This window comes from Dasypus novemcinctus, chromosome X, assembly GCF_030445035.2.
Source record: "Dasypus novemcinctus isolate mDasNov1 chromosome X, mDasNov1.1.hap2, whole genome shotgun sequence".
Classification (NCBI taxonomy): Eukaryota; Metazoa; Chordata; class Mammalia; order Cingulata; family Dasypodidae; genus Dasypus; species Dasypus novemcinctus.
Genome location: NC_080704.1, coordinates 111,748,841 through 111,774,041, shown reverse-complemented (window position 1 = coordinate 111,774,041; position 25,201 = coordinate 111,748,841). Strand labels below are relative to the sequence as shown.

Here is a 25,201-nt window from a genome sequence, read left to right as displayed (position 1 = left end):
GCCCCTAACCAGCAGGAAGTAATTACAGAAGAATGACCATCATCCTTTAACACCTCTTTAATAATAAAGGTGTAAACCCTCTGAGGAGGGAGTTGAGACAAGCTAGTTAAGGGAATTAAAAGACAAGTCTTAGACTTGGCAGAAAAACATGACCATGAAACAAGTGGTCATGGAATCCCACCTGGAAATCCTCTAAGAGGTAGACTCCACCCACCAGAAAGCAGATGGAAGAACCCATGAGAACTTTCTATGATGTTCAGAATATTCCCATGGGGTCTTATCATTGGGTCCAACCCCTTGGGGGGAATGACAGGTAAGGTAATCAAAGAAAACAGCAAACAACTGGGAATCATGCTCCAAATTAGGAAGTTTTGGAGGAATAATTAATGGTTGAAAAAGCCAGCCCAGAAACTAAATTGATCCATTTAGATCATTTTTTGCCCTTTTCGTCTCTCTGCCTGGACCAACCTGCAATATACCTGGGAGCAATAATCTGTTATTTTCTCCTATTTCTCTTCTCTCATTTTCTTAATAAACTACTGGCCTAATTTTTAAAAAGGGAGAGGACTATGAAAGCAGTAAGAGAAGCACGGAATCACATACAAAGTAAACTCAATTAGATTAAGTGCTGACCCCTCATTAGAAACCATGGAGGTGAGAAGAAAGTGGTATGATATATTAAGATACTAATATTGGACAAAATAGATTTCAAATCCAAAACTGATAAAAGGAATGAAGAAGATCACTGCATGTTAATAAAAGGGGGACTTGACCAAGAATAAATAACTATACTAAATAATTATGCACCTAAACTGAGTGCCCCAAAATAAATGAGGCATACACTGGCACAATGAAGGGAGAAATAGATGTCTCTACAAAAATATGTGAAGACTTCGATACACCACTCTCAGTATTGGATAGAACATCTGAACAGAGGATTAATAAAGAAACACAGACCATTAATACTAATAGATACAAACTAGACACACAGACATCTATGGAGCACTCTACCCAAGAAAGGCAGGGTATACATTATTTTCAAGTGCTCATGGATCTTTCCCTAGGATAGATCTAATGTTGAGTCACAAACTAGTCAAAATATATTTTAAATGATTCCAATTATACAAGATACTCTCTCTGATCATAATGGAACAAAGCTGGAAATCAATAATAGATGGAAAATGGGAAAATAAAAATACGGAAATTAAACAACAAACTCTTAAATAATCAGTGGGTCAAAAAAGAAATTGCAAGAGAATTCAGCAAAAATCATGAGACAAATGAAAATCAGAACACAATATATCAAAACTTATGGGACATCACAAAGACAGTGCTTAAAGGGAAATTTATAGCCCTCCATGCTTACATTAAAAAAGAAGAAAGAGCTAAAATTGGAGATCTAACTGCACACCTGGAGGAACTAGAAAAGAACAGCAAAGTAATCCCAAACTAAGGTGAAGGAAACAAATTATAAATATCAGAGAAGAAATAAATGAGATCGGGATAAAAGGACAAAAGAGAAAATCAACAAAACCAAATATTAGTTCTTTGAGAAGATGAGCAAAATTGACAAAAACAGTTTAAATGACAAAGAAAAAAGAGAGAAGACACAAATAAATAAAGTCAGAATTGAGAGGGTGGACATTACCATTGACCCCATAGAAATAAAAGAGATCATAAGATGATATTACTAACACTGTATGCCAAAAGTACTAGACAATGCAGAGGAGATGGACAAAGTCCTAGAAACACACAAACCATTCACCCTGACCCTAGAAGAAATATAAGATCTCAGCAAATTAATCACAAATGAAGAGATTGAAACAGTACTCAAAAACCTCTCAAAGATGAAAACACCAGGACCAGATGGCTTCACAAGTGAATTTTACCATCATTCAAAGATGATCTAATACCAATCTTACCTGAGTGAGCTATTTTGGGAACTCACAAAGCAGGAGGCTTCAGGGCATCAATCTGGAGAGAATGTGACAAAAAGAGTGATTGCTCAAAGTAAAACCGTGAGTTTCTGGCTCTTCAGGTGGGAGCTGTGGGACAGCTAAGCCCCTCCCTCAGGGCAGGAAGTTGCAGGAAGTTGCAGCAATGCCCGACTCTTGCATCCAGCTGGAGGAGACTAACTCTGAGAGTGGGAGAGTTCTGGGGAAGGGTGGAGAGGGTCCCCTGAGTGCAGATTCAATAGTCTGGACCCACTTTTTTGAGCTCTGAGGAGCATACCAGCTGGCTTGAGGAGAAACCAGGAAGAGGGAAGAGATGAATCTGCTGAGGCAGCCTGATTTACTTACCCTCTCCGGGATAGGGAAAGTTGGTCTGGGAGAGGTGGAGTCAGGCAATTAACTAGTCCTGTGCAACTCACCTAAGGAAGGGGGACAATAGGAAGTGATTCACATGATGGGAACGAGTGTTGTTGGGGGGGGGGGGGGGAGAGGGGGGGTGGGGGGGTGGGGTTGAATGGGACCTCACATATATATTTTTAATGTAATATTATTACAAAGTCAATAAAAAATAAAAAAATTTAAAAAAAAAAATAATAAAAGGTAAATCAGTTCTAGCAAAAAAAAAAAAAAAAAAAAAATAAGCTTCCAAGAGCATATTTAGGGTTCCTCGAAAGGTGCCTGACAGTCTCTCTCAAAGAAACTGAGAGTCTTTTTTTGTGTGGTGAGGTAAATCATCCAGGGTCCCATTTGAATTTCAAAAGGGAACTCTCACACAGGTTATTGCTTCTTGCTGCTGGGGAGAGAAAGCAGTTAGGAAAAAAAGTGGGGGAGGGGCAGATTACAAATCAGCAGTTTATTCAATTGCAAAGAGTCAATAATGCCCCACGGAAAGGGACTCTTTCTGAAGAGCTCACCAACTCAACAAGAAAGTTTAACTCAGTGAAGGAGTTTCAGCCTTGAATATACAAGGTCTCTAGTTTGATTTCCAGTTCCTCTTAGAGTAGTGAACTGCTGGAATATTAAACAACTAGCTGATACTTTAGGACAGGGAAAACATAGACATTATCTTTGTATTAGCTTCCCCTTGGTCTCTTATTTATCCTTAAAAAAGCATTTCTTTTGTTATAGAATTTAACTTAGTTTACTTACAAAAACCCACTTCAAAACCTACAGTGAGAAAGCTGCAGGGTAATTGATTCATAAACACCAGCAGCCTGAAAAGCTCCACAGGGCTTAAGAAGGAAGTTTGTTTTTTCTTAGTGTTTTGTTAACTCCTTGCTTGTGGGTTTGTCTGTTCTTTTATTTTCTTGTCTTTCCTTCCTCTTTATTCTCCCACATTTTTTTCTTTTTTTAAAATTATGTGCTGCTGGCTTGTTTCTTGTTTGCTGTGTTTCCTCTTCCTTGATTTCCTCTTTTCTGTGTATACTGATTTAGACTACCAACACTATCTCTTTTCCTTCCTACATCTTCTCTCTTCCACTTTCTGTTGTTGTTCTTACATTCCACTTCTTGTTGCTTAGTCCCCAATTTTTCTGGCTTTTTATTTATAACATTTCTATACTGCTTTCTATCTTTTATTTACTTTTTTATTTCATCTTTTCGCTTTCCTTCTCTCCTCATCAAACTGGCCTTTTAATTCATACTGCATTCTTCACCATATTCAGTTTCCCATTTTATTATAGGTACTCCAATTTTCTGTTCTTATAACTCTACACTGCTTACATGAGTTTAATATTCATTCTTGGGAAGCGGATTTGGCCCAAAAGATATGGTGTACACCTACCACATGGTAGGTCCAAGGTTCAAACCCAGGGCCTCCTGTGTGAATCAGCCCAAGTCAGAAAGAGGCCAGTGGCCACCATTTTTCCTCCACCCCCAGCCTGAGGGGAAGATGGGCTAACCGAAAATCTCAGTGATGGTAGGAACCAGTTTCTTTCACCCAGATCAGACTGCAGCCCTAGCCTAAGCTTCAGCCCCACCTCTGGCAGGGAGGAGGCTGGCGGGCCCTGCACCAACCTATTCAGGGAACTGCAGGTACCTTTGGCTGTCACAGACTGAATAACTGGAAGTCTACCAGGGCAACTGCAGTCATCTTGGACCCATACGGCATAGATGGCTGCCCACAATTGTTATCAGATTTTATCTAGGTTCTCAGCTATGCTGCAGAAATGAATTTCAAGAGCATGCCAGATGAGTTAGATCAGTAATCTATTCAGGTAGGGAGGGAAGAGAAATGGGAGAAAATAACAGAGCAGGGGTCTTGGGTAGAGAGGAAGGGGGTGAAAAGGGATAAAGTGGGCTGATTTACAAGCTATAATTCCCCATTATAGATTATAAATCCCCAGGTTTACTTGCATGGCAACATGGCAGAAGAAAAATGGCAAGGGCAGTGCACAGAGGACAGATACATGTCCAGAGGCAAGAGAGCAGGGCAAAGGGCACTCAGGCCTGTGCCTGGCTTTATAAACTATTAGTTATTCCACCCTTTTGCTAATGGCAGGGGAGGGGTTTCACCTGTTCGCTGTTTTGATTGATTACTCCACCCATCAATTCCCTAGTGAGGACCCAATGATAAAGTCCCTAGAGACCATCCAGGGCTTTTCCTTGCTCCCAGGAAGAAGTCTTTGTTCTGGATACCAGAATCTTGGGGAGGGTCTTCCAGCAGCCATTTTGGGGGTTACTGATGTCCACGTGGACTCTGTGTCAGGTTCCAGCTCTGTCTATTAATTCCTTATCTTACTAGCCTGCTTCACACCTGCAGCTTCATCCCCACCCCAGGCAGGGCAGAAGGGGATGTAGAGCTTCATCAGTCTCTCTGGGCAACTACAGTCTAGGCCTGCACAACTTGGATTCTTCCACAAAGCTGTGAATCTGTCCCCACTCCTGGCAAAGGAGAAATTTGGAAGAAGCTTCATCAGTCCTTGGTGCAATGAGGGCAGCTTGAGTCTCCACAGCGTAGAGCACCAATTACATGCCTGGCTCTTACTGCACAACCAGCAAGGGAGAAAGGGCAAGAAGCCCTAAATAAAAGAGAAAAACTGCACCCAGAATACTCTGATAAGCCAGATGTGAAGACACCAACAAAAAATTACAATCCACAGCAAGAAACAGGAAGCATTGGCCCAGTTAAAGGAAAAAGATAAGCCTCCAGATGACATAAAGGACTTGAGACAACTAATCACAGATGTTCAAACAAATCTCCTCAATAAATTCAATGAGATAACTAAAGAGATTAGGGATATTAAGAAGACACTGGATGAACACAAAGATGAATTTGAAAGCATGAAAGCATACATAGAAAAATAGCAGATCTTATGGGAATGAAAGTTGCAATAATGAAATTTAAAAAACAGTGGAATCATATAATAGCAGATTTGAGAGGGCAGAAGGAAGGATTAGTGAACTTAAAGAAATGGCCTCTGAAAGTGAGCATACAAAAGAAAAGATGAAGAAAAGAATGGAAAAAATTGAACAAGGTCTCAGGGAACTAGATGACAGCAAAAGGTGTGCAAGTATACATGTCATGGGTGTCCCAGAAGGAGAAGAGAAGGGAAAAGGGGCAGAAGGAATATTTGCAGAACTAATGGTAGAAAATTTCCCAACACTATTGAAGGACATAGATACCCATATCCAAAATGCACAACGTACTCCCATCAGAAAAAATCTGAATAGACCAACTCTGAGACACATACTCATCAAAATGTCAAATGCCAAAGACAGAGAGAATTCTGAGAACAGCAAGAAAAAAGCAATGCATATCATATAAAGGATACCCAATAAGATTAAGTGCTGATTTCTCACCAGAAACCATGGAGGCAAGAAGACAGTGGACTGATATATTTACGATAGTACAAGAGAAAAACTTCCAACCAAGAATCATATATCCAGCAAGACTGTCTTTCAAAAATGAGAGCGAGATTAGAATATTCACAGATAAACAGAAACTGAGAGAATTTCTAACCAAAAGACCAGATTTCCAGGAAATACTAAAGGGTGTGCTATAGCCTGAAAAGAAAAGACAGAGGCCTGGAAGAGAGTCTAGAAATGAAGATTATATCAATAAAAGTAACTAAAAATGCCAAAAGTGATGAAAATAAAATATGACAGATAAAACTCAAATAGTCAGGAATAAACTTAACCAATGATGTAAAGCACCTATATTCAGAAAACTGCAACTCAATGTTAAAAGAAATTTTAAAAAGGCCTAAATAACTGGAAGAACATTCCATGCTTATGGATTGGAAGACTAAATATCATTAAGATGGCAATTCTACTCAAATTGATATATAGATTCAATGCAATCCAGATAAGAACTCCACCAGCATTAAAGAAAAAAATTGAAATCATGATCATCAAATTTATTTGGAAGGGTAAGGTGTACTGAATAGCCAGAAACATCATAAAAAGGAAAGTGATTCCTAATCTCCAGACTTTAAATCTTATTACCTAGCTATAACGGTAAAAACAGCATGGTACTGGCTTAAAGACAGACACAATAGACCAATGGAACCAAACTGATGGTTCAGAAACAGACCCTCACATGTACATTCAACTGATTTTTGACTAGCCTGTCAAACTCATACAGCTTGGGCAGAACAATCCATTCAACAAATGGTGCTGAAAGAATTGGATACCCATAGCCAAAAGAAGGAAAGAGGACCCCTATGTCACACCTTATCCAAAAATTAAGTCAAAATGGATCAAAAACCTAAAAATAAAAGCAAGAACCATAAACCCTCTAGAAGAAATTATAAGAAAATAGCTTCAACACCTGGTGGTGGTGTATTCTTAAAGTAGATAAGAGGAGGACTGAGTGGACTACTGATATTTAATATATGCAGATGTTCTAATTAGCTTTACTGTAAACATGTGGAAATGGATAGAGTGATGGTAACATATACTGAGTAACAACTACGTTATAAATGGGGACATGACTGAAAAAGGTAGTCTAGTATGTAAATGCCAATTGACAGAATGTTATAGAATAATCTAGAACTAATTAGCACAGTAGACCAAGAGATGGATGAGAATTGTGATTGAGGTTACAGATGAAAGAGTGTCCTTTGTGAGCTAGAGAAAATTTGTATCACTACTGCAGGGTGTTGGGAAGGTAGAGAAGTATGAGAAAAATACAGCTGGAGTGATTTACATACTATGGTTAGTAGTAGTAACATAATATTCTTGCATCTATGTGAAAGATGTACTGTGTTGGTAATGAGGCAATATAAAAAATGTGAGCCAAATGTACATTATGGACATGATAACAATCAGATGATATTATCTTATCTGTAGCATATGTTCCACCACAGTGTGGTGTGTTGATAGAGGGGTGTTGTTTGGGAATTCTGCACATGTGCATGATTGTTTTATAAGTTTATAATCTCTGTCATAAAAAATACATTTAAAAATAATAATAGGGCGGGTTGGGGGAAAAACATACCAAATGTAAGATAAGGACTATATTTAGTAGTAAGATTTTAACAATATTCTTTCATAATTTCTAACAAACACCTCAGGACAATGCAAGGTGTTGGTGGAGGGGTGATGTATGGGACCCCTGTATGATGTTATGCATGTTTGCTTTGTAAGTTCACGAATTTTACTATACACTTAATTGTTTATGTATGTTCATATATAAATGATATAAAGATAATAATAGGGTTGCTTGGGGGAAAATACTTTGGTAGTAGTAATATTTTGATAATGCTCTTTAATCATTAAAAGGTTTAACAACAATGCAAATTATTGGTGGTAGGGTGAGTTATGAAAGTCCTATATGATGTTATATATGTATGTTTTTTAAGTTCACAACTATTATTATACACTTATTATTTATGTATGTTTATGTAGGAATAAAATATTTCAATAAATTAATTAAAAACAAAAAACAGAGGACTACTAGTGTTGGAGAGGATGTGGAGGAATGGGAACCCTCATCCACTGCTGGTGGGAATGTAGAAAAATCTAGCCATTGTGGAGGACAGTTTGGCAGTTCCTCAAAAAAATAACTATAGATTTGCCATAGGACCCAGCAATTCCACTTTCTAGAATATGCCCAGAAGAACTAAAAACAAGGACACTAACTGATATATGCACACCAATGTTCATAGCAGCATTATTCACTATTGTCAAAAGTTTGAATCAACACAAATGCCCATTAGCAGACGAATGGATGAATACAATGTAGTATATACGGACAATGGAATACTACTTAGCTGTAAAAAGGAAACAGTATAAACACATGGGGTAACATGGATAAATCTTGAGGACCTTATGTTGAGCAAAGCAAAGTCAGGCATTGAAGGACAAATACTACATGACCTCTCTGATAGGAATTAAGCAAATCAAGCTGTCTCAGAGAGTCAGAGACTAGAAGATAGGCTTACAGGATATAGGGGCAGGGGAGAGGAAGGAAGTAAACCAATGCCCATGTGGGCTAAATCTATGATAAAGTAGAGGTAAATAGTTGTGCAGTGACGGGATAAGACAGGGGCATAGGGATATTGTTGGGTTGGGCTTTGCAGGCTTGAGAGGGACAAGGGTTGGGAAGATGGATCAGATTATCTATGGCACGAGGGGGAGGGTTTGGGGGAACAGGTGAACACAGGAGATGGTTGGGTATGTGGTTGAAACTAGAATATTGAGAAAACTATTTAGAAAATATAATAAGGAAAGGTTACTGGTTTAAGGTGTTTGATGGGGGGCATCCGGCACAGGTTAAACACAGGACAGATTTCTAGGGAGTTTGTGAGTGTTCATCATGTCTTAGGGTATTATATCAGTGGGTGGAGACACATACAATGAGCAGGAAGGTGTTATAGCCCCATCTTGGGGAGACCTGTTGTCCTCAAACAGAGGGGAGGGTGTCTCTCCAGAGCATGGGTGGCTCCCAATCGGGGAGGACAGACTAGTGTGTTAAGCCCTCAGCATTGTTGCAAGTATCTACCAATCTTTTCCTTCAAGCAGGGAAGCTTGGTTGTCACTGTGGGCCCTGAGGGGAGGAGAGAGGAATAGAATAGTTGGAAGAGAGGGTAACTAGGGGGCAATGGAGGCATTCTACATGTTCCTGAAATGATGGATACAGGCCATGATAAACTTCACCAAAAATTTATAGAAGTGTATAGTCCAAAATATAAATCATAAAGTAAACCATAATGTAATCAAAAATTTATAATAGCATTCAGTATAAAATGTAAACCATAATGTAAACCATAATGGAACCATGGTTTGTGGCTTTGTTTCAATATCTGTACATCAGTTGTAGCAAATGTAACATCCACATGTAAAATGATCAAGATTGAAGAAAGGGAAAGGGGGAGCATGTTGGGTATATGGGAGTCCCTTATATTCTATATGTGACTCTACTGTGACCTAAAACCTTTTTGAAGGCATAAAAAAAAGAAGGCAGACACTGAGGAAGAAATGGAAGAGACTGCCTTGCCACTGTACATTCAGGGCACCACCTACTACAGTGATAAAAGGCTAAATGTCAAAAACAAAATTTTATGAATTTTTTCATTTTTTAATACCCCAATTTAGTTTTTATTTATTTCATTTTTCTAAATCATTATGTATTCCATTTCTAATCTTTAATCCTATCATTACTATTTCATTTTCCTATTAATTTAATTTGGCAATATATTAGGCCTCATTTTTGAATAAGTTTTGGATCACAGAGGGGTTCAACTATGGCAGGGGAGGAGCACTAGTGTGGGGTATCATTGATGGGGCATGCATGGGTGGAAGGGAGTATTCAGGGCATGTATTTAGGATATATAGATATGTTTGGATGTTCGTTGGGTATTGACATAGAGGGTAGAGTTTCACATGACAACTGACAGAGTGTTGAGTTTCCATCCTGGGAAACTGTCGCATTCCCCAAAGGAACAGCAACAATTCCCCAAGTGCAAGAGCAAAGACCAGTGAAGGATGATCCAATGATGAGCACTTGATACTGATGACTATGTTTATGAGCATGTGTGCTTGAATTTCAGCTAGGCCTAGAGCTGCAGGGTGCCTAAGAGTTACCTTCTGAGAGCTTCCATCTTATTCAAATGTGCCACTCTCTAAGCCAAACACAGCATGTAAATGCATTACCTTCCCCACAGCGTAGAACATGACTCCTGGGGATGGGCCTCCTTGGAGCCAAGGGCTTACTTCCAAGCACCAGCTAGTAATGTATCTATAAAAAGACCTTGAATAAAAGGAGGAAGTGGTAAAGACAAATAAGTTTATATGGCTAGTAGACTTCAAAATGAGTCGAGAGGTCATTAGAGGCGTCGCACTTATGCACCTCTCAGCTGGTTCCCAGAGATAGCCAAAGCAGATACAACTCCAGGTAGTGGGGCTGCTGAGGGCTACAGAGACACCCAGGTCCTACAGTCTTGGCAGATGGCTCTGGAGTTCAGTGCCTTACCAATGGGCCCTACATTGGAATTTGTGCTCCTGAGTGTGAGACTCAGATGTGAATTCTCTACACATGCCTCTTCTGTCACATTTACCGAACCTGTGGTTGGTCCTGGGGTTGGTCAATGACCAGGAGACTAGAATCTCTGGACTGTCCATGTGCCAGCGCAGCCCAGATCTTCAGCAGCGTTGCAGCACCTACTAAGGTTTGTTGAACTTAAGTCAGCTAACAGGGAGGCAGGGAGAGTCAAACACCACACCATGGAACCGAGAGAGTCTACAACTGCAAGCAGGAGAATTCTATCTATCAGCCATGATGGAGCTAAGCCCCCTCTCAATTTAGAGGTGGAATGGACATCACCATCCCAGGGTCCTCACAATGAAGGAATAAAATATGGATTAGAGTGGACTTACTGGTATTCTACTATAGAATTATTGTGGCTCTCACAATGGAAGAATTTATAGCATTGATGTGGAGACAGTGGCCACAGGAGTGGCTGAAGACAGGGCGAGGGAAAAAGAGGTTTGATATGGGGGCATTTTCGAGACTTGGATTTCTCCTGAATGATATTGCAGGGACAGATGTAGGCCATCATATATCCTGTCTTAACCCCTTGAATGGACTGGGAAAGAGTGTGAACTACAATGTGAACTGCAATCCATGCTGTCTAGCAGTGCTCCAAAATGTATTCATCAAATGCAATGAACTGAATGTTCCACACTAACGAAAGAAGTTGTGAATGTAGGAGGTGTGCGGGGGATGGGGATTGGGGGTATGTGGGAACCTCTTATATTTTTTATTGTAATATTTTCTGTGATTTACGTATCTTTAAAAAATAATAATAAAGTGAAAAAAACACCACTCTTGCTTCAATTCTTTCAAAATATTGAATGGGAAAGAATGCTGCTAAATTCATTCTATGATGACAACATCACCCTGACACCAAAGCCCAGAAAGATACTAAAGTAAAAAGAAAATTCCTCATTACCTCCAATCAATATAGATGCAAAAATCCTCAAATTGGGATTGGATGTGGCTGAAGCAGTTGAAAGACCGCTTCCCACATGGGAGGTTGTTTTCTGGTGCCTCATAAGAAAATAAACAACCAGAAAACAAATAAACAAACAAAAACAACTCAGGAGAAACAATGGGGCTCGGTGTTTGAGCACTCTCTTCCTATATACGAGGTCCTGGGTTCAATCCTCAGCCCTGGTACCTCAAAAGGAAAAAAAAACCTTGAACAAAATATTTACAAACAGAATCCAAGAGCACATTAAAAGAATTATATACCACAATCAAAGTGGGATTTATCCCAGGTATGAAAGGGTGATTCAGCACAACAAAATCAATTAGTATAATAAATTGCAGAAGAAAAATCACATGATCCTCTCAACTGACGAATAAAAGGCATTTTAAAAAATACACAACCATTTCTTGATTTTGAAAAAAGCTCCAAAAGACAAGAATAGAAGGAAGCTTTCTCAATATGGTAAAGTGCATATATGCATATACCTGCAGCAAGTAGAGTACTGAATGGTGAAAGACTGAAAGTTTTTTGACTGAGATTAGGGACAAGACAAGAATGACCATTGTCACCATTGTTATTCAATATTATGCTAGAGGTTCTAGCTGGAGGAATTCCATAGCCCATTGTGTGGACTTGGGGAGAGTGCAAACCATTACCCATGTGGTGCAGCAGTGCTCCAAAATGTATTCACCAAATGCAATGAAAGTAAATAAATAAATAAATAAATGATCCTACCCTTGTTTATGGTTACTGTTAGAAAAAAAAAGAAAGAAAATGCATCCAAATAGGAAGAAGAAAATATTTCACAATTCACTGATGATATGATCCTATATCTAGAATCTCCTAAAAATCCAAAGCAAAGATATTAGAACTAATTGATGAGTTCAGGAAAGTGGTGGGATAGAAGATTAGCACACAAAAATCAATAGCGTTTCTATGCATAATTGATGTACAATCTGAGGAGGACATCAGAAAAAAATTCCATTTATAATAACAACTAAAACAATCAAATATTTAGGAATGAATTGAACCAAGGACATATTTAGAAAATTACAAAACACTGCATAAAGAAACTGAAGGACAGTTTCTGTGTTCGTGGATTGGAAGGACATTCTGTGTTCATGGATTGGAAGACTAAATATCATTAAGATTGTCAATTCTACCCAAACTGATTTACAGATTCAACACAATCCCAATAAAAATCTCAACAGCCTTTTTTGCAGAAGTGGAAAACCAATTATCAATTTTTTTTGAAAGGTAAGAGGCCCCAAATAGCCAAAAAGTTCTTTAAAAAGAATGAAGCTAGAGGTCTCACACTTCCTGACTTTAATATCATATCATATCACCTAGCTACAGAGGTAAAAACAGCATGATTCTGACATAAAGACAGACACACTGACAAATGGAACTGAGTCGAGAACTCAGAAACAGACCCTTACTTCCACAGTCAAGTGACTTTTTACAAGGCACCTAAGTCCTCCCAGCTGGGCCAGAGCAGTCCATTCAACAAATGATGCTGGGAGAACTGGATATCCATATCCAAAGAAAGAAGGATGCCCCCATTTCACACCATTTACAAAAATTAGCTCAACATGGAGCAAGGACCTAAACATAAAAGCAACAACAATAAAACTCATAGAAGAAAATATAGGAAAACATCTTCAAGTTCTTGTGCTAGGTGGTAGTTTCTTAAACCTCACACTTAGAGCACAAGCAACAAAAGAAAAAAAAGATAAATGAGACCTTCACAAAATTCAACACTTTTGCACCTCAAAGGACTTTGTCAAAAGAGTGAAAAGGCAGCCAACTCAATGAGAGAAAATATTAGGCAATCACATATTTGATAAGGGTTTAATATCCATGATATGCAAAAAAATCACAGAACTCAACAATAAGACAAGCTACCTGATTTAAAAATGGGCAAAACACTTGAAAAGACAACTCTCCAAAGAAGGAATATAAATGGTGAAAGAACACATAAAAAAATGTTCAACATCACCAGCGATTAGGGAAATGAGAATCAAAACTACAATGAAATTATTGTTTCACACCTATTAGAATGACCACTATTAAAAAGTCTGAAAACTGTAAGTTTTCACAAGGATTTTGAGAGATAGGAATGCTTATTCACTGTTGGTGGGAATGTAGAATGGTAATTCCACTATCGTGGACTATTGGGAAGTTCCTAAGGAAGTTGTATATAGACTTGCCATGTGACCCAGCAATACCATTACTAACTATATACCCAGAAGTACTGAGAGCAGTGACATGAACAAATATTTGCACACAGTGTTCATAGCAGCATTATTCACAATGGCCTAAAGATGGAAACAACCCAGGTGTCCATCAACCAATGAGTGCATAAACAAATTGTGGTGTATACACACAATGGGATATTATGCAGCTGTAAAAAGAAATGAAATGGTGAAACATATCAACTTGGATGAACCTGGAGGACATTATGTTGAGTGAAGCATGATCTTTGATACAATTGACTTTTAAGTTTGGGATGTTGGTAGTGACTTTTCCCCAAAGTGTACAGTATGGAAAGGGAGAAACAAAAGAGTCATTTCACAGTGGAGAAACCTCACAAACACTACCTAACCCAGGTGATCAAAGTCAACCTCAAGATTGGTAAGTCAGGTTGAGAGCATGCACCCTCAATATTATGTAAGGACAATTGTATTCTATGTCTGTGGTCTTCCTGACAAAAGCACATTACCCCGGACTAACCATGAGAAAAATGAAAGAGAAATCCAAATTAGGGAACATTCTACAAAATTCCTGACTGTTGTCCTCAAACTGTCAAGATCAAAACAAAAAAAATTCTAAGAAACTGTTATAGTCAAAAGGAACCTGACATGGTGACTCAATGTAATAGGATCTTGGAAAAGAAAAGGGACATTAGAGAAAAAAGTGAGGAAATCTAAATAAATTATGGTATTCATTTAATAATTATTCAATATGGGGTCATTAACTGTAATAAATATACCAAATTGATATAAGGTATTAATAATAGGGGACACTGTGTGGGGGGTACACAAGAACTCTCTGTATTATCTTTGCAATAATTCTGTAAATGTAAAACTGCTCTAAAATTTAAAAATTTATTTAAAAAAAAACAAGTAGGGTTGTGGAGAGGGAAAGAGATATATTTTAGATTAGCAGATTTTAATGAGGGAGGAGGATGGATAGGAGGTGAGAAGGGAAAGAGTAGCAGAGTAGCAAGACCCGGGAAAATATTGTGCCAGTTATTGAAGTTGAAAGATGTCCACTTCCTAATTTTACCAAGAAGTGCCCAAGTAGGAAATATTATTACCTATCAGTTTAATGAGAATGATTGTTGCTTTTGCCACCATAAACAGAGACAAAACTCACCTTTTGCTTCCTCCTCAACACCTCTCTCGAAAAGTGATTCTTAAAGCATCAAGAAGGCTATTTATACACCACCTTGTTCCCTGGCCTTTTGAAGAATAAGTCCTCACCAGGGGCTTCCAAGTGCTTTTGACAAAGAGGTGACATAGCTTTGGCATCAGACAAAGTTAACAAGAGGCAAAAAGAGGAAGGGTCTGAATTTCGAAGAAGTTAAAATCAAATGGTGGAGTGCAAGTCCCTGGTGAGCAAGATCAGAGACTCACAAAATGACAGAATTGAAAGGTGATTTAAAGATCACCTCAGCTATCTACTTCGATATCTAATGCAGTCTCTTTTGGAGATGCTAAATTCTAGATCCTAGCACTGGGGTAGAGGGGGAAGGAAGGATATGTTATGGAATCCTTGAGGATAAAATAAATTGCTGTGCACTATAAATATCTTGAAAATAGGGATTGTACCTGTGATATCTTCCCATTATAATACCCAGGATAACCATACGTTTTCAGGATTCCATTCTGAGTATTTAGACATAGTGGACTCACATGTACATTGAATATTCTATGAAGGATTTCAATGGTAGCTCATACATTAGAGATTATCCAGCAGGAGTTGAAGTTATTTTCCACAAACAAGAAAGGCCAGACACTGGCCTACATATTTTAGGTCATTTTCTTGGGCAGTTATAAAAAACGTTGAGCCAAATTGTTCTACGTAAAACATTTGTTAGTATAAGACCCTGGGACAGGGCTGGGTTGGGGAAGAAATTAATTAAAAGACTTTCTAAATTAAATGAGCACAGGCAATAAATGGAAGTTCCACTTTAGAAAATCTGGTAATAATTTTCTATGTGGTTCCAATATTAGAATTGAACGTACTCAAGCTCCATATGAACTGCAAACTTTCAAGAACACATCCACTGTATAATATGTAGCACATCTCTACATACTACAATCCAGTCAAAAGACTACTAGCTATGGGATTGAGCAATATTTCCAGCAGCACTCACCTTAAAACACAAGTGTAGAATCCACTGTCTTGTGCCTCAGCTGAATGAAACCATATTGAATCTTCCTCTTTGCTCATCCTGACCTCCGAAAAGATGATGGGCTCTTCCAAATCACCTTTGTTTTTATACCACATGAGTCTGAGCCCAGTGCTCTGGGCCATGCTATAGTTGGTGCGAATATAACTATAGAAAAGGGCACATTTCACTCGGACTGGTTCACCTGCCAAAGCCATGTATGTCTTGAGATCCACTGACCAATCAATGCAGCCATCCACTGAAAGAAAACCAGATAAGGCATGAGATGCAGTGAGCATTGTTGATAAAAATAAGAGAAGCAGCAATTATTGCCAAGGTCTACTGATCCCACAGACTAGAAGCAGGTCTGAGATTGATGCTTTTATTATGAGCCAGGCACTGGTAAGTGCTTAACATAGATTACCTCATTCAATTTTTCCAGTGATCCTATGAGATAGACCAGTACTCATGCCTTGGTCCTGTGCCTTTGGGGTGTTTTCCAATCTTCAACACCACTTTCCTACTCAGGGTTAACCAGATGCTTCAAGGAACTCCAGCACTCATATCTATGGGTTGTCCTAGCAGCCCCACAGTAAGGTCCCTTTTCCAGGAGAGTAGTTTGTAGAGTGGATCCCACACAATAGCCATGTGGTATTTCCTTCCCAAGATTGTGTGAGATTGTTCTGACAGAATGATGCTAACATATTCACTTTAGGTGACCCAAATTGTTTATATGGATAACAACCCTGCAAAACAAATATTTGTCCAAGGCCACTGCACAGACTCAGGGCAGCACTGAGATGGATGCTTTTGTTATTCCTATTTTACAGACAAAGAAACTAAGACTCCAAGAAGTTAAGTAACTTTGCCCAAGGTCACAGAGATAATAAGTGGTGGAAAAATCAGTCTCTAGTCTGAATCTTGAGACTGTAACCCCCACCATAGACTGCCTCTGCCTATAATTGTGACCAGAAACTGTTATTTATTTGTCTTTAAGAAAGTAAACATCTGGGTTGTAAGAAGACACCCAAAGTGATCATTCATTATTATCTACATACCAGCTTTCTATATTATGACCTATTAACAGCACATAATTAAGCACAGGATGAAGTCTCCTTATACCCTTAAATCTGCCTTCCTGTTAGGCTGGTGTGTACTTGTAGGAATATATTATACTGACAGCTTTAATAAAATATTAGGTGGGTAAACCTACCATTAAAAAGGACATATACAAAGGTTTGGAAATGAGACCCTGTGACTAATTTAATATACTAATCAATATAATTTGCATAGATGCTCTACCTCCAATTGCTTATTTTCAAAGAATTTCATCAAATTATGCTATATCTCTTTATATCAGCTGATTACCCTTTATAAAATAATCCTCTTATAAAATTTTTAAAGAATGCCATTTAAAAATGATGTTTTTCTTAGAATTTTGTGAAATGATCTTTTTTTTAGACCTCGAGAACCCTGTAACCCAGTGTGTTTATCTGTTAACCTCAGTTGGCAGGATGCAAAGAGTTAAATGCAGTGCTTAACTGCATTTAACTATCCTACCTAGGGATTTTATTATTTTCTCTTTGAGGGGTCATTGACATTGGGTTGAAAGATACCCAAGGGAGTGTGCTTAGACAGACTTCATGGTTGTTGGCAAAACTTGCGCCTGTTTGCATAGGCAAAGTTTTTTTGAGGGATGGGGGGTTGTCCACAGCTCTTTAATAGAACTTCAAAGGGATCTATGACCCCAGAAAGTTTTTGAACTCCCATGGTTTCTGATCTTTCTTTCTGACTTTATGTTTCACTGCCCTGCTGGATATGGCCTTTCATTATAAGTTGTCTCAAATCTTCTTATAGTACGTGAGGTATTCATTAGAAACAAACAAATGTCTTTTAAATTTACACTGAAGGACATTTGAGCTTTCTTTGAAGATTCAGAGGGCACCAGATTCATCAATATGGACTTTCATTACAATTGTGATCTGTTAAAGCCAAGAAGATACAGTGGAATGGACTAAATATGGACTGATCACTGGCTATCTCTTTGAGATCTTTTTTTATACAATCATCGGTATTCACTTGTTCACCTGTCATTCATCACTCTCATAAATGTCAAGAAAAGAGGGGGGGGCGGGACTCCTCATTAGTTGAACTTTCTGGGTTATAGGAAATTACTAGTGATATCACCTTTAAAGAAATTATATGCAAATCCTTCTTATGTTAATTTTAATAATATATTAATTACATTTTTTTAAAACTTCATTTTTAAAGTTAATATAAATTTTAAAACTCTTTAATATTTCTCTTTTTTTCCCCTAACTCTACGGTGCATAGCAAATGCTTTCAAATGAACTAATTTGGTTTGGCAAAATAGTCTCAACCACAATAATTCTCTATTTGACAGAAGAATTTTTTTTTTCCTATTTGTTCCCTGAATCACTTTAGTTACCTTCTCTAAAGAATCTGTTGCATAATCCACACTTTTACAATGTTAGAAGGCTTGTTTGGCCTGTTAATGATGGCTATGGTTGGTGTTGAAGATAATCGAAATATCTGTTCCTGAGGCACAATGATCATGCTCAATGGAAGTTTAAGACTGTGGCAGCCTGAGATTATTTATGAATCCCCAAGAGATTATGTTTGTAAACTAATCTATTCCTTTGGGTGTGATACCCTTTGATTACATTAGATTCAGCTGAAATGACTTTGATTAAATTACATTAAGATTTGGTCTTTGATTTGACCACTTCAGTAGGGTATGGCTCTGGTTGAGTCCCAGCCCCCTTGGTGGGCTGATATAAGCAGATACTCACTTAAGAAGACACAGACAAGAAGAGAAAGAGAACTTTGTCAGTTTTTATCCTGGAGCCCCAGGGAGAGATAAGCCATTCACCTGATAGTTGGCAGCTGAAGAGAACAAAGCAGCTGGGCAGCTAATAAGGCCTGGAAAGAAATGAGCCCTATGCATACTGACCCAGGAAACCCTAAGAGATAAGCCCTATAACAGCCTACAGATGAGATCAGAAGAAGTTGGGCCTACAGAACCTTAAGAGGAAGAAGGAAGGAGAGAATAGGCAGAGGTCACCCACCATCTTCCTTCAACACATGGCAAGTAATTTTGGTGAGAAAACAGTATTGACTTGGACTCTCTAGGGCTTTGTAACTGTAAGGTTTTACCCCAAATAAATACATTTTATAAAAGTCAACAGTTCTCTGGTACTTTGCATCAGCACCCATTTGGCTGACTAATACAAAGACATTTAAGTGTCATTGCAATTAGCTTTATCATACAGACCTTGAGAATATACTGAGAATATGTTTTCTTTCAAGTTTTGTTTGAGTAATACGTATTTTATTTAATAGATTCATGGACATTTTTCTTCTGTTTCCTTGCTTTAGATAGCAGAGAAGAAGTATTTAGTCATAAGGTAGCCAATACCAAGAGAACAGACATGCAGTAATGGGTAAAATGATTTATAAACCTTATATACTTATTTCTCCCTTAGAAGTCACAGGATAAGGTTACAGCATAAGCTATCTCAAGAGTCCTCAGGGAATTTTCCCATAAAACAGACAAAAGGTATGATACCAGGGATCCATGAAGGATCACCTGCCACCAAACATTTTCCTACACTAAACTTTCACCAGAAGAAACTTATTTCCATGAATTAAGGCATTGTAGCCTTATATTTAGAGAACACTAGGCCACTATTAGATTCCAACAAGACTGATAGCTGGATTTTACTGACCAGCCACAAGTGTAAATAGAGGCACTCCAGGAAGGAAGAAACTTTTTCATCCAAAACGGTGAAATTCTGCAAGTTTGTATGATTTTTTTAGATTCCTAGTCTTAGCAAAACAAACCCAGAGTAGGGCAAGGGAGGATGAAATAGCATATAGTGATTTTATTTTCAGGTGTAGGACTAGCGAAGCAGCTAAGGGAGGACTGAGGTAACAGACCTGGAAAATCAGGAAGCAGGGCAGCATGAAGGGACTGAACATCTTGTGGTTAAGAGGGAGGTGCTGAAAGGTGGGAGAGGTCATGAAAAGGCAGAATGAAATGAAAGTTCATGTGCTATTTGCCAAGTACCACTCTAGCAATCAAACCTGGTATCAGAGGAATTAGTCACATTTCTGTTACAAGAAGGAGTTTGCAATAACATGCCACAATTAAAGAGCCCCTGGCATATTGCTGACACCCTGTACATATTTGGTAAATGGCTGAACGAACAAATATGTGATGCCATTGACAAGAGTGCAGTCTATGACAAGGTTGGAGACATATAGTGGATCCACATAGTCCAGAGAGAGAGCCAACCTGTGAGCTTGACCTCACTAGCACAGATCTCAAACCCACAAGCAATCCAGTCCTATTCTGTTCACAACTCCAGTAGCACATGATTAAGCAGGCCCTAGCAGGCTACTGAGAAAAATGTTTTCTTCCACAGGTGGTTTGATAACCGGATTTTACTGACCAGCCTCAAGTATGAATGGAGACACTCTAAGGAGGAAGTCATTTTTTCATCCGAAAAGTTCTGCAGTTGGACTGAAACTTTTTATAGTACAAACCTGTTAAAGCTAGAAATGAGTGTGTGTCTGTCCTCTGATTCACAATCAATTGGATTATAAGTATTCTTATCACTCCGTTAAAAAATATGTCCTACATTATCCATTCTGTTTTCACTCTTGACGTTTATGAATAGCAATGCAAGAACTTAAAAGAACAATAGTGTTTCTTCAGATTTTCATCTTTTTTCTAGATTTAGATTTCTGCAAGGCTCCAAAAGGTATTACGCTTCATTTAGTCTTATTGGCAGAATTGCTTTGCTATCTGAGATATCTCAAACTATTATAATGGAGCAAAGGAAGGCACTTTTTTTTAAAGCCGAGTTCTCTATTTTAACCATTTTCATTCCAATCTTCAAAACAAGTGTATACTTAGAGAATTTGAGATGAAGATGCAAAAAATACGTATATAAAGCATATAAAGTTACATTCCAGTGTCCATTTATTTTGCCAAGAAGAGATTCCTTGAGGCAAAAAAAAAAACAAAAACACTGTAATGTTCTAGAAAGTTCTCTGGGAAACCCAAACAAACCCATTTAGTCTCTTTATAAATAAGCCTACACTTCTTCCTCAATTCAACAGGGAAGGTAAATCCTGCTCATCTGCTGTGAAAATAAAGCAGCATAAGGCCCTGTGAAATGTTTATATATCTACTTCGCTTTTTAAAATAGTATTTATTTTTTAAAAGATACTTAGATTACATAAATGTGACACAGAAACTATAGGGATTACCATATGCCCCTATGCCCCACTCCCTACACCTCCCACACCCTCCCACATAAAAAACATTCTTCATTAGTGTGGCACATCCATTGCAAATGATAAACACATCCTGCGGCAGGGCCACTGATCATGGACCATAGTTCACACTGTATGAACTATACAATTGTGAACTATGTATAGTTCTCCCACACAATTCTGCATTTTATGGGCAGATATAAAATGACCTGTATCTGTTGTTGCAATGTCATTCAGGACTATTCCCAAGCTGAGAAAATTTAACAAAAACTTGGACATCCCGCCATCTGGTGGTGGTCTGATGAATTGCCCCCAACAACTGCCCTTTTGATTCACAAGTAGAAGAGTAATCTACTCTGCTTAATTTCTAAAATAATTTGCTATCTGTCAACCGCAGTTTGCTGAAAAGGCATCACAGTACACCAGCAGGGCCACACCAACTGTGGGTGATTGAGAGGGCCAAAAATTGAGCATGCAAACTAGGGATATTGGCATGATGCACACAAGGTGGAGGGCATGGTACAGGAAGGGGCAACAATAGCAGCAGCGGGCCAAACAGCTAGGTGCTTTGCATGCATTTTTCTCATTTCATTCTCATGACAACTCTGGGAGGTAGGAACTTTTGCTATTCCCATTTTACTGCTGTGAAAATTAAAGTTCAGAGGGCTTAAGTGACTTGCCCAAGATGACTCAGACTATAGTGGCAGTTCAGACACAAGCCCAGGTGAGCTGGCCTCCAGAACCTATGCTCTTAATCACTGTGTTCTATATACTGCTTTCTAAGCTCCTTGTTCCAGCTCATAAGCCATTAAAAAATAAAATTGACATGGTGCCGTCCAAAGTCTTATATATATAACACGAAGTTCATAAATGTCCAATAGAGTACACTTTTACAACTAAGTGATATTATATCCCAAAATAATAACCTTTTTAGTAAAATAGTCATCCAAATATATATGCCAAGTATTTTATCTATGAATTACACAGAAATGAATTTTAAGACTTCATATATTTAATTTAACATCTGAAGGAAGATCAGATGTATACCTCAGATAAATTTTATCTGACCCAAATCAATTGTTTAAAATTAAGTATCTAAAGATCACCTGATTACTAATATTATAATCAAAGAATATAGTTGTGTGCTTGCCTTAAAATTTGTACTTATTTTATATGATATGTATTAAACAAATTTGTATGCTCCTTGTTTTTAATTTTTTAATGTGGGAGTTGAATGCCTTCTGCATCTCTCAAAGCTCCCCTCACCCAAAGATGGGTTTCTTTTGATGTAGAGGGGCCCTCAATTGATTTCATCTGTGCATCAAAGTTCATCAATAGAAAGAATATTCCCCAGTCCAGCTCTGTAAATACAATGAATGATTATTTATTCAGATTTTTTGAAGTTTTTTTTACATTTTTATGATTGGATTACACACTTTCTTTTCACATGTTTACCCCCTACTCTTCTTCAATGTGGAAGTTCTGCCTAAATGAAGTCCTTCATTTAGTTACAACTTAGTTATTACACTTCATAATGTCCTGGCAAACATCTTAATTTCCCTTTCATTATAGGATCTGTGCTATCCTTTATCAAGAACATTTTTAAAAATTTTTATCCAATGAATGGGCCTCATTTACGTTCTGGAAGTGAAACCATGTGAGGTATTTCAACCAACATTGCAACTTCTGATTACCTGAGGTCTGATGAGCCTCCTTAGGAATTAACACTGGCAGGAGCTCTTCTCCCACACACTAAGGTTAATAAGAAGGCAGCAGCAGAAAACTTGCCTGTGGGAGAAAGGATATCAGCACTGCTGTCTAACCCCACTGCCAGGTTGTCTGTGGTTCCCTCAAATCTAGGATGGTGGCCATGAGCTTGTGATCTCCTGCCAAATCTGCTCCACTTCCCATGTTCGGAATCATCCAAGCCAAAACCTTTGGGAGGCAGCTCTGAATCTTGACTTTTCCTTCCCACTGACCTCCCCCACACACTTCACTAAAATATTTAAGTCTTGACATTTCTCAAAAGTTACTCAAATCTGCCCTCTCCATCCTTATAGATAGGCCTTGTTGATACCTTGCTGTCTATCCTTTCTAAATGATCTTCCAATCTTTTCATTCCAATCTGTCCTTTGAACTGCTACCAAAGTGATCTTTCTAAAATATATGGCCATGTCCCTTTACCTGTCAAAACCTTCAGCAGCTCACTTTATGCAAATACCCAAGCCTAGCTCAGGTGGCTCACCCCAGACTTCCTGTCTTTCTCAATTCCAGCCACTCCTCTTCACACATCCTACCCCTCAGCCAAATACTCACCATGCCCTGAATATGCTATGCACTTGTCTGCCTTTGCTCTTCTGGCACTTTCAACTAGAATACTCTGTCTCTGTGCCTGTCTATTGAAGTCTTTCTCCTCCAAGACTCAAATGCAGTTTCTATGAAATTATACTTCACTGCTCTATGTGACTTCCTTCCCCTGTGATGCTCTCAATAACTGTTTATTTTTCTACACAACTCCTTCTCAGTTAGATAGGTATCTTATTTACTTTTTATCCCTAGGATAAGCCCCAGTGTTGAACATGGTAGGTACTCAAATTTTTATGAGATTAAAACGTGTGTAATTCTTCCCCAAATTCACTGATAATCAAAAATAGTTTGCATTTTTCAAAGACACACTAAGATACCTCTTGCTACTCCCCACTGCCCACCTCCCATGATGTAGGTAAACTCTGATAGGAAGTTTAAGGGATTGGCGCCAACGTGAAAAATGTGTTCATATTAATAATAAATGACTGCCAACTTTCCATTAGCTAAAGGCATGAGAAACAGAAATTTAAAAAAATAAACCATCTGCCATTCCCTGTTCCAGAACTCACCACTCCCTGATAATTAAGTGAAAATTTCCAAGTCTGCCAGTCAAGCCCTTTCCAATCAGGGTCCTTACCTATCAAAGTAGCTAGTCAGTCATTTACATGTTATGTACTGCCACCCAGATTTCTGGACAAGGCCACTGTTACTGTCTGAGCTCCCGTCTGTTTTGGGGCAAATTCTGAATCATGATAGACACACAATTGTTGACCATCAAATAGCAAAGCTAAAAAAGTTAAAAACACAGGCAGAGAATAGACCCAAGGCGATTGTTCAACCCACATTTGCCCACATCTTCCACTCTACACTTGGTCATCTCTATTTCAAATCAAATTTGGGTTGATAAGAATATATAGACTTTAAACAAACAACCAATTAGGACTGTCTTCTTTAGATAACCTATCCACTTGCAAGGTTAGCACACCATTCAGCTACCATATACCCCTCTTGCTGAGCTAACCAAATACTGGAAACCTACTCTCAATAGCAGGGAGCAGTGAGGATTAAATATGTCAATAAACTTCAAGTGCTTAGAACAGTGCCTGCCACACAGACGGCACTCAATATGTTTTTCCTCCTCTTCCCCCTCTTCCTCCTCCTACTTCTACTATTGTTATATATCTATTTTGTTAATTTTTTTCTACTCTAGTTCTCAAGATTTTACATATGGCAATACACATTATTTCAATATAAATGACTTCTCTTTTATTTCATCTTTATAGTAAAGTTAGGTCATTAGGTTATTTTTTTTAATTTGAGGCATAGGTAAGTCATATTACTTATAAATTTCACTTCAGGACAGTGGAGGGGATATAATGTTATATTACTCTTACATAATAGATTATATTTTAGTATATTCTTTTGGATGTAATATTAGTTATATTTGGTATATTGTATTATAATAAATGATATTAAATATTATTAGATAGCTTATGTTTATATTGAATTAGTTATATATACTTACTCTATTACAGATTTCATATCATTTTATATGTTATAAATGTATATACTTACATAACATTGGGCTTATTTTGTATCTCATAATTATGAGATAATTATGTATCTATAATATAGAATATACTGTAATATCTAAATATATTTATATATTTATTATAATAGGTTGGATCATATGAAATTATTGTTTTTCTAAGTCAAAAATGTCAAAATTGACAATTCGTATGATTCGTTTTAATATATGTTACAGAAAATAAACATAATATTTATTATATAAAGTTGCAACTATCCTA

At 37.9% G+C, this 25,201-nt stretch overlaps 1 protein-coding gene across 2 annotated transcripts in view; it reads right to left on the bottom strand.

Annotated features, from left to right (window-relative positions):
* IL1RAPL2 (interleukin 1 receptor accessory protein like 2) overlaps window positions 1–25,201 on the bottom strand; it is a 1,488,864-nt gene that overhangs the window by 667,745 nt on the left and 795,918 nt on the right. For both annotated transcript variants that reach the window (XM_058291994.2, XM_071213017.1), the window contains one exon: window positions 15,768–16,041. In XM_058291994.2, the coding sequence (XP_058147977.1) occupies window positions 15,768–16,041 (274 nt within the window). The remainder of the gene's footprint in view (window positions 1–15,767; window positions 16,042–25,201) is intronic.